The 15660-nt window shown below is 49.9% G+C and overlaps 1 protein-coding gene across 6 annotated transcripts in view; it reads right to left on the bottom strand.

The window, feature by feature from the left end:
- The window catches only part of GTF3C3 (general transcription factor IIIC subunit 3), a 123062-nt gene that overhangs the window by 80841 nt on the left and 26561 nt on the right, over positions 1-15660 (bottom strand). For all 6 annotated transcript variants that reach the window (XM_029606061.1, XM_029606067.1, XM_029606064.1 and 3 more), the window contains exons 5-7: positions 5503-5694; positions 2563-2728; positions 212-359 (exon numbers count right to left, since the gene is read on the bottom strand). In XM_029606061.1, the coding sequence (XP_029461921.1) occupies positions 212-359; positions 2563-2728; positions 5503-5694 (506 nt within the window). The remainder of the gene's footprint in view (positions 1-211; positions 360-2562; positions 2729-5502; positions 5695-15660) is intronic.

Raw genomic sequence — 15660 nt, 5'->3', positions numbered from 1 at the left:
AAGGTACCTAAGAATAATTGGTGGCAGCTCTTCACATTATACCCATCATTATAGCTAACAAAATGGCAGACATCCTTCAGCAATGGAGAAGTAAGCGAAACATGATGGATCAGTTACCACTTTGCCAGCATTCATCTAAAAACATTTCCACGTTTAGTGTTCAAAGACAGACATTTGGCCAAGTAAACACAGACACCTGTGACTCTCCTACCTCCAGCGCTTTGTCATACTGCCTGTTGGAAATGTATAGCTCAGCTGCAATGTTAATATCTTCCATTGCCACAAGGCTCTGGTGTTTAGCGAAGGCTTCTTCTATTACTCCAATAGCAGAGGTCACATCATTGGCTTCATAGTAACTCCTACGGAAAACATGGCTAGAGGATGAATTCTTTTTTCCGAAAGTATAAAAAAATGAGATGTAGATCTCTCTCCGGTGAATAGGTGGGGAATCAATGAAATTTCTTACTTACATTTTCCCTTTTTTTTTGTAAAGAACAAACTCTCAAAGTCCCAGAAAACGTAGTATTAAAATAACTGATGATTTCTAAAGAAAGGGTTAAAACCTAGTCTTAGTAACCTTTCCTGCCCTATTTGTCAACTCTCACTTCCTACTGTCAGTAGAGAGATTAAAAAAATCCCCTGATAAGATCACAGGTTTTCAAAGTGGCATTTTGACAGGCTTACAGGAATCATGAGAGCAGGTGGGGGACCTGTCTCCCCTCCACAAGTGTGTTTTTTTCTTGCACTAGAAGAAAAGCTGTCAAAACTTGAAATATCAGGATGACCACACTGAATGCTTTGAAAAGCAAGCACTGGGAAGTCAGAGATAAGGCCTTAGGGAATCGGTGATGCTCATTGGGTATTAATCAAACAAAAATCTGATGCACTGTGTCCTTCATATACACCCTGTCATGGTGGCACGTCAGAAGACACCTTCTACATTAAGTTAAAATAACTGAGGAAAGTATTGGGTCTTTTCTCCTTCAGCATAAGACATCAAGGTTGGGTCTAAAAAAGAAACATGTTGCCATAACATGCAGGAAGATCACCCACAAATTATGTACTCAACATAAGATTTGTCAGATGGCAAGCTCAGAGACTGAATTCTGTGCGTTTCTTACATATCTTTTATGGACATTATAATTATACATACGGGCCGATACAGTAAAGTCCGTGGGAGAGCGGGCGCGCGCACAGGCCACTCTCCTGTGTGTGCAATTCTGTATTTAAATGAGGCTCGGCGGTAAAAACAGGCAAAAGGAAGTGCTAGGGACACTAGCACATCCCTAGCGCCTCCTTTTTGCCGGCGTCGGTTCTCGAGCCCGCTGACAGCCACGGGCTCGAAAACCGGACGAATTCAAATTTTTTTTTTAACTTTTTTTACTCTTCGGGACCTCCAACTTAATATCGGCATGATATTAAGTCGGAGGGTGCACAGAAAAGCAGTTTTTACTGCTTTTCTGTGCACTTTCCCGGTGCCAGAAGAAATTAGTGCCTACCTTTGGGTTGGCGCTAATTTCTGAAAGTAAAATGTGCGGCTTGGCTGCACATTTTACTTTCTGTATCCCGTGCGCATACCTAACAGGGCCATCAACATGTTGAGGGTGCTATTAGGTGCCGCGAGTTGGACGCGCGTTTTCCTCCCCTTACTGAATAAGGGGTAAGGGAAAATGAGCGTCCAAGAGCAGGCTAACAGTGCGCTCCATCGGAGCGCACTGTACTGTATCGGCCTGTTAGTAAAGTCCACGGGAGAGCGGGCAAACGCCCGCTCTCCCGGCGCGTGCACAGGCCACTCTCCTGTGTGCGCAATTCTGTATTTAAATGAGGCTCAGCGGTAAAAACAGGCAAAAGGAGGCGCTAGGGACACTAGCGCGTCCCTAGAGCTTCCTTTTGGACCGGAGTGGCGGCTGTCAGCGGGTTTGACAGCCGATGTTCAATTTTGCCGGCATCGGTTCTCGAGCCCGCTGACAGCCACGGGCTTGGAAACTGGACGCCGGCAAAATTGAGCGTCCGGTTTTCGACCCGACAGCCGCGGGCCGACTTCAAATATTTTTTTTTTTTAACCCTTCGGGACCTCCGACTTAATATCACCATGATATTAAGTCGGAGGGTGCACAGAAAAGCAGTTTTTACTGCTTTTCTGTGCACTTTCCGGGTGCCTGAAGAAATTAGCACCTACCTTTGGGTAGGTGCTAATTTCTAAAAGCAAAATGAGCAGCTTGGCTGCACATTTTGTTTTCTGAATCGCGCGGGAATACCTAATAGGGCCTTGTTGAGGGCGCTATTAGGTTCGGGGGATTGGACGAGCATTTTCGGCCCCTTACTGAATAAGGGGTAACGCTAGCACGTCGAAAACGCATGTCCAATGGCGGAGCGCACTGTACTGTATCGGCCCGATAGTGCTGTATGTGGTTCAATCTGAACATCGCATTTTATTCGAGTGGAATTTTTAACAAAACTGCAATTAGTTTTTTCTAATCATACATTAATCCTATTTTACCTTTTCTTTCACGTACATATATTGTGCATGCACTTTGATACTACGGCGCAAGGATCACTTACTTTGCCATATCCCTAGCTAACTGCATGAAGCGTTCTCCATCAGAAGTGGGTAAGAGATTCAGGATCCGCCTGTATCCATCCATAGCCATCTTATGCTCTCCCATCTGCTCATACAGGCTGGACCTTTCCCACAGATAACGCACATTGGTAGGGCTGTACTTAAGAGCTGTGAAAATAATGCAAATATGGCACAATGGAAGTTGAGTAACAGTAAATAACCAACACAATAATTGCTTTGCATGGGATATAACCAACCAAAAACAAACAGATTTCCCAGCTCTAGGCTGGACAAAGCTTCAGAGGCAGGGCTGGTGCTTCCATTAAGCAAACTAGGCAGTCACCTAGAGTGCCAATATTTTGGGGATGGCAAAATCCCGCCAGCAGAGGTCAAAGAAGGGCGCGCTGGGCTGGAGCTGCCACCAGTATGTAAGTTGAGGGTGGGGAGGTACATGACCGAAGGTTTGCCTAGGGCGCCAAATACTCTTGCACCGGCCCTGTTCGGAGGGTGCATGGAACACTGATGAAAATAAGTATTTCCTGGGAAGAACTAATCAAATTACCGGGGGGGGGGGGGGGGGGGAATACGTTTTCTACCATAAGGAATCACAAAATAAGGTTTTGGCTTTCTTTGTACATCCCATAGTAATAAACAATAACCTGTTCCATCAAGTCATTTTCACTCCTAGGCAGAGAACATAAGAATTTGCCATAATGGGTCAGACTGAGAGTCCATCAAGCCCAGCAAGAGTAAGTGACATGTAGGCGGAGAAGAGAGCTGGTGAAAAGGTGCAACTGGCATGGGGGGTCATGCTGACATTTCCTAAAAATAGGGATTGAAAACAAGGAACAAAGATATCAACCTTCCAACATATAAGTTCACCTTTGGGTCACATTTGGCATTCAGGGTTCAACGTTGGGCATCTATCATCCAAAAAAATATTTGTGTGTTGAAAACATACCAAATCGAACCAGTAAATTAAAGGCAATATGAAGACCATACATGCTGGAGCATTCTCAGTCGGGCCATTTTACAAGGGTAAAGACAATTGAAACTGACCTTCCCATGATCAAAACCCCTTCCCAGAGCAAAAATACTTCAGACTCAACTTGTTTATTAATTTATGTCTATGGAGCGGCAACTGCACTTCCTGCAGGGGTATATGTACTAGGGCTGACGTCAGATTGAAATCTGATCCGTCTCCAACTGCTATCAGGAGTACACTTATAGCCATTGGTCCTGAGTCCATCTGCTACGCTAGGAAATCTACTGTTCTTTCATGAAAAGACCGTCTGCTGTAAGTAATCCAATAGTTATTCAAAATAAGAAGGTTTGGATCAGATGCTGCAGGCTAACTAATGTGCACCATAGGATGTCATCACATATTTTGATTGTTTTTGGAGAGTAAACAAGGTTGCTTTACACCCGAACCAGTTCTCAATTGTATTGGTGTTTACCCATATTTATGCTTTGGTTTAGATCCCTTGTTATTACCCCCCGTCCCGCCTCCCTGTGAATATCTACCCCCTCCCTCCACTTTGTTCAATTGTTTTAATATTTTGTTTCACCTGTTGTATATAAAGTCTGTTGCTACATTATGTTTCAATGTAAACCGAGGTGATGTGCCTAATGTGCCGCGGTATATAAAAACCAGCAAATAAACAAATAAATAAATAAATAGTGTCCTGGAGAATGTTATGCATGTTTTCAGATAAGTACCATTTCTGACAAGTACTGTTTTTAATATGTGCAATCATTCTGCTACAGTAAATAGTCTTTTTGAAAGCTGATTTGAAAGGGGTTTTTTTTCCATGATGGCAGTTACAATATTGCTATTTTCACTGGCATATTGAGTTAACCCAGTATAAGCTGTCTGAGGTTTTTCCCTTTCATTTTCATGGTACTTTATTGATGATTGAGTACTTCTAAATAATTATATAAAAACAAAAAAAATTTTCACCAGTGGTTTCTTATTTTTTGTTTATTTGTTTTGAGTTCACTGGGAAGTTTTCTCTGCTTTTGGTGATTATTCACTGTATTGGCCAGATGCTATGACTCAGAGGTCATAGCTATGACTCAGAGGTTTGCAGAACTACCATGTCAAAAATTACACTGTACTCAAATATTTTTTTTTTTTAAGTATGTACTGCTATCAGACACACCAAGAAAAGATTTAGGTTGAGGTTTCCTAGCAGCTTCTGAATCCTTTTAGCTGGATTCATGAGGCAGGTCTCGCTGTATTTCTCTTTTACTCTCGCTTGTTTGGTTTTCTTTTTTTTTACCAACTCCTTGACTATGGCTCGCCAATGCCTTCTCTTTAGAAAATGAAGCAATACTGGGAATCAGAGTTAAATGAACCTCCTACCCCGGAATGCCAAGATATGATTGTAACGAGCTCCTGCACAGACCTCCTGGAAGCAGAATGGAAACTGATGGCGATTCCTGTTTCCGGAAGGAGATCTGGGCTGCTATTGGTAAAACTATATGCCAGCTTGATTTCAGAAATTGAGCTTACTAGATAAACATCATAAAAAGTGTTGGGCAACTGCTTGGCTCTGTGCAAAACACATAATGGAGCTTGACCATGATACCGGTGTTGTATTAGTATTGTAATATGGTCTTTATTGCTTCTAAGTAAAAAAAAAAACCAAAAAACCTATATATACAATCTTGGAATTTTTTAGATGATCACTGGGCACCTTGGATTTTTCCACCTCCAAAGGAGGTGGTCTAGGGCTGCAGTGGGGTCCAAACAGAAACCGTACACTTTGTGAGGTATACCCTCTTATTTTGCTCGAGTCTAATTTTGCTACATACCCGACGCCAAGGGAATAGCATTGTTTGCATCAAGATGGGGATAGGAGAGTGGATGGGCTGTATGGTCTTTATCGGCTATCATCTTTTATGAAGCATGTGAAACCAAAGCAAAGTCCATGCAGTACCTTTGGTGTAGCAAAAAATTGCTTGCTTGATATTGTCTTGTTCTAAGGACATCTCTGCCAGTCTGACCCACTCCTCTGTGTCACTTGGGTTCAGATGTGCTGCAATCAGCTCAAACTGCAAGGATTTCTCCATGTCCCCCTGGTCCTCATAGATCATGGCAAGAGTAGAAAAAGGCTCATAAGCAAGAGGGGCTAGGAAAGACAAACAGTAACATATGGTTTCAAACAACATTTATACAAATATCTTTAGAACCATCCAAAACACTCATTATTTTAAAGACCTCTATCATGTCTCCCCCTCAGCTGTCTCTTCTCCAAGATGAAGAGTCCTAACCTCTTTAGCTTTTTTTCATAGGAGAATTGTTCCATCTCTTTTATCATTTTGGTTGCCCTTTTCTGTACCTTTTCTAATTCTGCTATATCTTTTTTGAGATGTGGTGATCAGAACTGCAGACAATACTCAAGATGAGGTCGCACCATGGAGCAATACAGAGGCATTATGATATTCTCTGTTTTATTCTCCATTCCTTTCCTAATAATTCCTAGCATATTTGCTTTTTGGCAGCTGCTGCACTCTGAGCAGAAGATTTCAATGTACTATCAATGATAATGCCTAGATTCTTTTCTTGAATGGTGACTCCTAATGTTGTCTCTCTCTGATTTGCCTGTCTCTTATTGGTTTTCCTGCTGCCCTTTTAAGATATATTTTTGACAGTGACTTTAATTTCACAATTCTTAACTGATGGACCTTGGTAAAAAAAAAAAAAAAAAAAAAATTATATACAGGAATCCCAAAAAATAAATGCACCTGTCGCACACATTTCGGACATATGTAAGGACCCTTTGACCCTACTATAGAGCAATTTGCCTTTGTCAAAGGTAAATATACTCTCCAGTAGACAGAATGTTCTAGTTTTCACATCGTATATGGGAGTGTATGGTACTCAGGTTCTGAGGGTGCAGAATCCTTGTAGAAGAATTTCAATTCTGAGCAATCCAGTGAAAAGACAGGAAGCAAGTTCCAGCTCTCTAATAGAGGGGAGAAGGTGACTGAGAGCTAGACTCACCACTATGTCAAAGGAATTAGAAAGGAAAATTAGTTTCTTACCTGATAATTTTCGTTCCTGTAGTACCAAGGATCAGTCCAGGACACCTGGGTTGTGACTCCGCACCAGTAGATGGAGACAGACTAAAACTTGTGGGCGGAGCCATATATGCCCCTGTGCCAGTCACAGCCCCTCAGTCATACGTAATGTCAAAGTAGAAACACAACCAGAGAACTAGAACTAAAACTAGCTATAAACCGCTAATAGAACGGGGAAAGAAAACACCCCTTCTGGAAACGGACTCTCCAACCGAGAGAGCTAAACAAGTGGACAAGATTAATCCAGAACAGTGAGCGGACTCTCCGTTACTTCAGCGCAGCACTGCGGGCGGGATCCTGGACTGATCCTTGGTACTACAGGAACGAAAATTATCAGGTAAGAAACTAATTTTCCTTTCCCTGTACGTACCAGGATCAGTCCAGGACACCTGGGATGTACCAGAGCCAACTTACCGAGGGTGGGAAGCAGAGAGTCCCGCTCGGAGTATCCTCTCTCCAAATCCCCCGGAATCGGTAGCCCGGACATCCAACCGGTAATGCCGGATAAAGGTATGCAACGACTTCCAGGTAGCCGCCCTGCAAATCTCTTGAGGCGACACCTGAGAAGCTTCCGCCCAAGACGCAGCTAGAGAGCTAGTCGAGTGAGCCCGAAGACCCATGGGAAGTGGTTTTCCCCGCACCAAGTATGCCGAACCAATGGCCTCCTTGAGCCAACGGGCAAACGGTGTGCGGGACGCTGCCGCTCCTTTCTTTGGACCAGAGAACAAAACAAACAGATGAGCTGTGACCCGAAATGGATTAGTGACCTCCAGATAGCGAAGGAGGGATTTCCCTACGTCAATCGTCCGTAATTCCCTCGCTACTTGATCAGAGGGCTACTCGACCGCGAAAGCGGGCAGCGCAACCGATTGATTGACATGGAAGGCCGACACCACTTTCAGCAGGAAGGAAGGGACCGTCCGCAAAGAAACACCAGAATCGGAAATACGCAAGAAGGGCTCCCTACAGGACAAGGCCTGTAACTCTGAAGCACGCCGTGCCGAAGCAATCGCCACCAAGAACACCGTCTTCAACGTGAGGTCCGTAATAGTTACGTGTTTCAAAGGTTAAAACGGCGCCGCGCATAAAGCGGAGAGAACCCAATTAAGGTTCCAAGCCGGACAGGGGAGATGCAATGGAGGACGAAGGTGCTTAGCTCCCCGAAGGAAACGGGAGATATCCGGGTGAAGAGCCAGGGACGTACCATGGATCTTACCTCGCAAACAACCAATCGCCGCCACTTGGACCCGTAGAGAACTGCAAGCCAGACCCTTGTCTAGACCTGTCTGGAGGAATGCCAGAATGGCGGAGACAGAAGCCGTAGTGGGGTCCACCCCACGCTGCACGCACCATTCCTCAAAAACTACCCAGACACGGACATAAGCCAGGGACGTCGACTGTTTCCCGGAACGTAGCAACGTGGCTACCACCGCATCTGAGTAACCTTTTCTCTTCAGCCGATTCCTCGCAAAAGCCATGCCGAGAGACGGAAGTGATCCGCATCCTCCAAACAGACGGGGCCCTGATGGAGTAGACCCGCCATTCCCTGGAGCTGAAGGGGTGCCGCTACTGTGAGCTGGACGAGGTCTGCGAACCACGGCCGGCGTGGCCACTCCGGTGCCACCAGGATCACGTTGGCTGGGTGCAACTCTATGCGCCGCAGAATCTTGCCGATCATCGGCCACGGGGGAAACACGTACAGCAGAACATCCATCGGCCAGGGAGCACCAACGTATCGACGCCTTCTGCCCCCCGTTCTGGACGTCGACAGAAAAATCGCGGAGCGTTCGCGTTGTGCCACGTGGCCATCAGATCCATGTGGGGCACTCCCCACGTTTCGCAAATGAGAAGAAAAGCTTCGTCCGCCGGCTCTCCCTCTCCGAGGTCCAGGCGACGCCGGCTGAGAAAACTCCGCCTGAACGTTGTCGACTCTTGCAATGTAAGAGGCTGCTATGCTGCTGCGATGTAGCTCTGCCCAGACCATGAAGCGCGGAGCCTCGGCGGTTGATGTAGACCACGGTGGCCACGTTGTCAGACAACACTTGGACCGCCTTTCCCCGCACTACCGGTAGGAAGGTTTGCAGAGCCAGACGAACCGCTCCGGTCTCTAGTCTGATGATAGACCACTGAGCTGGCGACACTGACCATAGGCTTTGGCCCGAGCTCCCTAGGCAGACCACTCCCCAACCGGAGAGGCTGGCATCCGTGGTCACTACCGTCCAATTGGGCCCCAGAAGAGACACTCCAGAGGACAGATGACTGGAATCCAGCCCCCAGAGCAGGCTGGACCTCGCATGTCCCCCTAGTGGAAGCGGTAAATGGAACTCCTCGGAACCGGCTTCCTGCGGGATAGTAAGGACGACTGAAAAGGTCGCAGATGAGCGAACGCCCAGGGAACCAGCGCCAGCGGTGAAGCCATGGAACCTAGGACCGTAAGGTAATCGCAGACCCGTGGTCGGCGGAGAGACAATAAGCACCGTACTTGAACTTGCAGTTTGCATATCCGCTCGTGCGACAGGAACACCGTGCCCTGCTTCGTGTCGAAAACGGCTCCCAGATATTGCAAGGTCAGCGTGGGTGTCAGAATACTCTTGTTGAAGTTGACCACCCATCCACAGGACTGCAACAGTCGTAGGACCCTGGCCACTGCCACCCGACACTGTTCCTCGGATGTCGCCCGAATTAACCAATCGTCCAGGTAAGGATGGACCAGGTGACCTTCCCGGCGCAGGGGGGCCGTCGCGAGACCAACCTGGAGCGCTTGAAACTGATAATGCCGCCCTAGAACGCAGACCTTAGGAAGCGGTGGAACGACGGCTGAATGCCTACGTGGAGATACGCCTCCATGAGAGCTAGGAAGGCCAGAAAGTCGCCTGGCCGTACCACGGCAATCACCGACCAAACCGTCTCCATTTTGAAGGGAGGAACGGGAAGGCATCGGTTTACCCCTTTGAGATCCAGCATGGGACTGGACGTGCCGCCTTCCTTTGGGACGATGAAGTAAATGGAGTAACGGCCCCCCGCCGCGAGGGAGACTGGGATGGAAGAGGCAGCCGCTTCTGGTCACATGGAGGACCCACTGGACTGACGTTACGCCGGCCCATCGCTCGAAGAACCGATATCAACCGCGCCCCGCCGTTGGGAACGGCATGCCGGGGCTGCGGTGAGAGGGGGGCCGACCACCAATCATGGCGAAGCTTTGGACTCTGCGCTCGCCGGGGCTCCCCCGCTGCCCCGAAAGGACTGCTGCCGCCAATGCGGGGTTCGGGAGGAGGAAGACCCAACGACTGACCGGACGACCTTTGAGGACGCGACGTCCTGGGACCACAAAGGCGGGACCTGGCCGAAAACGAAGACCGCGTCCTGGATCTGTCCTCGGGCAGGTTGAAAAACCCTGTGTTCCCCTAGGGGAACCTGTCGTCCTCCGGCAAGTGAGAGAGCGTAGCCATAGCTTTCGCGACCTCCAGGTTCAAAGCCGGAGCATCCCACTGTCGATAGAGTAGAGCTGTCACAGGGAGGTGAAAAGGAATGGAGCCCAGCCGAGACTCCTCAGGCGGTGTGGCGATTCCCCAACTCCTCCAGGGTGGCGGGAATCATGGGCCAGCTCCTTCTTTATGAAGGGGCGGATCAATCTCGAGCCATCCCCTTCCAAAGACTGTTTCTGCCTCGCCGCCCCCTGCGGTGCCGCGCCATCTCCCTCAGCCCCCCCACGGAGGCGGGAAGGGCGCCTCGGAAAACTCCGGAACCGACCATTCAGACGTGGACATCTCCCTCAGCCCCCCTCGGAGGAGGGGAGGGCACCTTGAAAATTTCCGGATCCGACGACTCCGAGGTAGGGTCCGTGCCCACTCTAGGCGGTATGGCCCGTAACGGGCGTTTGGCAATGAATCGCCCCGCCGCGATCCGCAGCCGGGGGCGTGTCTGGACCAACGTGAGTGGTCTCGCAGGCCCCCCCCCCCCCCCCCCCCCGCCTGGCCATCAGGTCACTTGTGGGCTATGCGGGCCTGAAAAAGCCCAATGCCTGGCCAAAATCAAAACAGGGGAAAAAAAGTTCTTCAGAGTTCGTCGTGGCTCCCCCAGCCCTCCCCCCCCCCACCACCTCCGATGGCGAACAGACCACGGAGCCGGCCGTTTGGGGGGGGGGGGGGGGAGAGGAAAAGAGGAGAATCCTCGGGGCCTGCCGCGCTTGGTGTCGCGCTCGAAGCCGTTACCAAGATGGCCGACTTTCCCGCGCATTTCGCTCAAGAGGTCGGCCTAGGGTTTTTTTTTTTTTTTTTTTACTATCTGTTCCCGCGGCAGACGGCAACAGCTTGGGGAAGGCCACCGGACGGTCCCCGACCGCAAAAGCGAGAGGCTGCCGCCGAACAAACACCCCCCCCGAAGCAAGGCCGACGACCCTGTGCCCCCCGTGTCGCAGCCTAAGGACAGCTGAGCCCGAGAGAGGCGCGCGGCGCTGGAGCCGCAAGTCGAGCAGGCCGACCTAAGCGGCCTGCTCGGCAGAGTGACAGAAAACAAAAATTAAGCGGGAGAAGGGGAGAGGGAGGAAACGAGAACGCCGACCCGACCGCTATAGAGGTAAACCCCGGCGCCCCCGCTGAAACGAAGAACCACTCCGGTTTTTGTTTTTTTTTTTAATTACCTGTAGCTGTCCCTCGCCGCGGTCCAGCGGTCTGGCCGGGGTGAGTGAGCCGGGCTCCCCGGTATCACCCCGGCTGGGCTGTAAACTACCACAGGATCCTCGACCCCTAGCCCAGCCAGTGCTCTACTAGGGGGGGGGATGGTCCCCTCAGGACCTGGTAAGCCCCCGGGAGCAAACGACCGAGCCGCAGGCCCGACAGAACGAGCCACGAGGCATTCCGACACAAACGCGGCGAAACGGAAAGCAACGCGAATAACAAAAACAAATAAACTTAAAGCGAAACGACCTCCCCCCTGCCAGCGGCGCCCCCGGAGCCAACACGGTGCGGCGACGCGAAGGGATAGAGAGCCGGAAACCAAAGCAAAAGCAAAAACTTTTTTTTTTTTTTTTTTTTTTTTCACAAACACCGATCACTGTCCACGGTCCTGGAGCCCTAATTTAGCAGGAGTGAGTGAACCGGGCTCCCCGGTGTCACCCCTGACGCTGCAACTGGTAAAGCCAGGTCCTCGACCCTAGCAGCGGCCTCAACCAGGGGGGGGTAGTCCCCTCAGGACCTCACAACCCCCCTGGGAGGCAGGGCGGACGGGACGTCAGTGACACTTTAAAATTCCAAAATTCAAAACTGCAGAAATATTCCGAAATAACTATAGCCTAAACTGGCCTAAAATCAAGAAAAAAAGAACCGACCCTGACGAAGTACCAGAACCAGGGCAGGCAGGAGCTGTGACCGCACCTGCACCATCTACTGGAGACAGAGTAAGACTGAGGGGCTGTGACTGGCACAGGGGCATATATGGCTCCGCCCACAAGTTTTAGTCTGTCTCCATCTACTGGTGCGGAGTCACAACCCAGGTGTCCTGGACTGATCCTGGTACGTACAGGGAAGGAAGCTTGTGAAGCCTTAAACAACTTTTCCCCTACTGTAGAAGGAGGACTCTCCAGTTTGTAATCCTCATCATCCATAGGGGGAATTCCTGAGCACATTGGTCTGAAGAGAGCGATGTGAATAGGAAATATTTGTGCTTTGACTTAAACAAACTATCAATGTGGTGTTTTAACTGGGTAAAGTATTAACAGCCCTTGAGAAATGGATAAGTTGCCAGAATACAGCATGCAAAAGAACATGGCTCCCTCTAGAATCCTGCAGTCATGAAAAGAAAATTATTCCTTACCTGCTAATTTTCGTTCCTGTAGTACCAAGGATCAGTCCAGACAGTGGGTTATGTCTCCCGTCCAGCAGATGGAGTCAGAACAAAAACTTCTGGGGGAGGTGCTATATAAGCCCACCTCCCTGGTCTCAATCCTAGGTAACTAGACTAGCAAAGCCATGAAAAGAGAGAAGAGACGGAGGGATCAAGTAAATAAACGCACAAAAAACTATCTTAAGTCAAACTTGTAAATGAACTAGTACCCCAACTGGAACTTGCGAACAGAATTGTAAGAAAACTCCCTAGATCACCAGAGAGTTCAGAAATAAGTATGAGATAAGAGTCGAGCAGAGGCTTCCCAGATAAATCCCCAAAATATAGGGAGGACATCTGGATTGATCCTTGGTACTACAGGAACGAAAATTAGTAGGTAAGGAATAATTTTCTTTTCCCTGTACGTACCAGGATCAGTCCAGACGGTGGGATGTACCAAAGCTTCCCTACTATGGGTGGGCCGTAGACAGCCCTGTTCGAATGACCCTGTCCCCGAAAGAACCGAAGGTTGGCGCCCGGACATCCAGACAATAATGTCTCGCAACGGTATGGAGTGATTTCCAAGTGGCCGCCCTGCAGATCTCCTGCGAGGAGACCAAAAGACTCTCAGCCCAAGACGTAGATTGAGAACGAAGAGAGTGGGCCTGGACTCCCAGCGGCAGATTCCGTCCCGTGCCAATGTACGCAGCGACAATCGCTTCCTTCAGCCAACAGGCGATTGTCGGCTTGGAAACCATGCATCCTTTCTTAGGTCCCGACCAAAGGACAAACAGGTGATCCGAGAGACGGAACTCATTGGTGACCTCCAGGTAATGCATCAAACATCGCTTAATATCAAGCTTGCGAAGATCTCGAGAGTCCTCTGACGAAAAGGAAGGCAATTCCACCGTCTGGCTGAAGTGAAAAGCCGAAACCACCTTGGGTATAAAAGAGGGTACCGTGCGTAAGGTGACCCCCGCGTCGATGAATCTTAAGTACGGCTCCCTGCAGGATAACGCCTGTAGCTCGGAAATAGACGCGCCAAACTAATCGCTACCAGGAAGATCATCTTGAGGGGAGATCCTTGAAGGTAGTGGTATGTAGAAACTCAAAAGGAGGTCCGCCGAGAACACGAAGCACAAGGTTGAGGCTTCAAGAAGGACAAGGAGCTTGCAGCGGTGGCTTCAAGTGTTTCATCCCTTAAGGAAACGGACTATATCCGGATGAGACGAGAGCAGTGTCTCCTCCCCACGGCAAAGCAAGGTTCCCAAGGCCGCAACTTGGACTCGTATAGAGTTATAAGCTAGACCCTTTTCCAGGCCTGCTTGTAAGAACGAGAGAATCTGTGCAACTGAAGCATGGGTCGGCTGAATGGTATGTGACACGCACAATGCCTCGAAAACCTTCCACACCCGGACATAGGCGACGGATGTGGACGTCTTACATGCTTGCAGCAAGGTCGAAATCATGGCCTCCGGATACCCACGTCGTCTCAACTTGCGCCTCTCAAAAGCCAAGCCGCAAGACAGAAGAGATCTGCCTCGTCGAAAAATATTGGTCCTTGCCGGAGCAGGTGTGGGAGATGACTGAGGTGTATGGGGCCGTCCTCCGCCAGGTTGAGTAGATCTATGAACCACGACCACCGAGGCCACTCTGGCGCCACCAGGATTACGGAATCCTGGTGGCCCTCTATTCTCCGAAGCACCTTGCCCACCAGGGGCTACGGAGGGAAGACATATAATAGAATCTGCCAGGGCCACGGTAACATCAGTGCATCGAATCCCTCCGCGCCGCGCTCTCTTCTGCGGCTGAAGGAGTGAGGAGCCTTCGCGTTGCGGGCTGTGGCCATGAGATCCATGTGGGGAATCCCCCAATGTTGCAGTATCAGGCGCATTGCTTCTTCCGAGAGTTCCCATTCTCCAGGATCTAGATTTTGCCGGCTTAGGAAGTCCGCCTGAACGTTGTTCACTCCTGCAATGTGTGAGGCTGCGAGGCGGAGTAAGTGGAGTTCTGCCCATTGCATCAGTTTGTCTGCTTCCAGTGAGATGTGATGGCTCCTCGTGCCTCCCTGGCGATTTATGTATGCCACCGTGGTCGCGTTGTCCAAGAGTACCCTGACCGCCCGATGGCGAACCAGGGGAAGGAAGTCCTTTAATGCTAAGCGGACCGCTCTGGTCTCCAGGCGGTTTATCGACCATAGTGCTTGATCTTTCATCCACAGGCCCTGTAGTGATCTCGACTGACATACTGCTCCCCAGCCCAAGAGGCTGGCGTCCGTGGTAACTACAACCCAGTCCGGAACTTCCAGGGATACTCCCTGAGCCAAGTGGCGAGGGTCCAGCCACCAGAGGAAGCTGTCTTCTGCTGTCAGCTGAATCGGGAGGATAGTCTGAAAATCCTGCGATACCGGTTTCCAGCGGGATAGTAGAGCCTTCTGGAGAGGACGCATATGCGCAAAAGCCCATGGTACCAGATCAATAGTGGATGCCATGGACCTCAGAGCCTGTAGGTAGTCCCAAGCTGTGGGCGAAGAGAGCGCCGAGAAACGTATCTGGTCTCGCAATGCTTGGGCCCGCTCCGGCCTTAGGAACACCTTGCCCTCCTTCGTGTCGAAACGCGCTCCCAGGAAGTTCAACAACTGGGATGGAATGAGGTTGCTCTTGGTATAGTTGATGATCCACCCCAGAGATTGGAGCAGTTGTACCACCTGTCGACCGCCCGATAACCCTGGCTCAGAGATTTCGCCCGTATGAGCTAGTCGTCCAGGTAGGGGTGTACTAGAATTCCCTCCCTGCGTAGAGCGGCCGCCACCACCACCATGACCTTTGTAAAGACACGTGGGGCTGTTGCCAAACCAAAAGGAAGGACTTGGAATTGAAAATGTTGTCCTAATATCTTGAAACGGAGGAATCGTTGATGTGCCCAGTGGATCAGGACGTGAAGGTACGTTTTCGTTAGGTCCAACGAGGCCAGGAATTCTCCTTGGTGCACTGCCGCCAGTACCGAGCGGAGGGTCTCCATCCTGAAACGTGGGACCCTGAGGGATTTGTTTATCGTCTTGAGATCCAGGATGGGTCGAAAAGTGCCTTCCTTTTTGGACACCACGAAATAGATGGAATAGTGGCCCAGGCCCAAATCGGCGGCGGGTACTGTGCCTTACTGTAAACCGTTGTGGCGGTACCCACCTTAACGAC

This window comes from Rhinatrema bivittatum, chromosome 6, assembly GCF_901001135.1.
Source record: "Rhinatrema bivittatum chromosome 6, aRhiBiv1.1, whole genome shotgun sequence".
Taxonomy (NCBI): domain Eukaryota; kingdom Metazoa; phylum Chordata; class Amphibia; order Gymnophiona; family Rhinatrematidae; genus Rhinatrema; species Rhinatrema bivittatum.
Note: the sequence above shows the minus strand (reverse complement) of the source record. Positions and strands in the feature narration are given on the sequence as shown.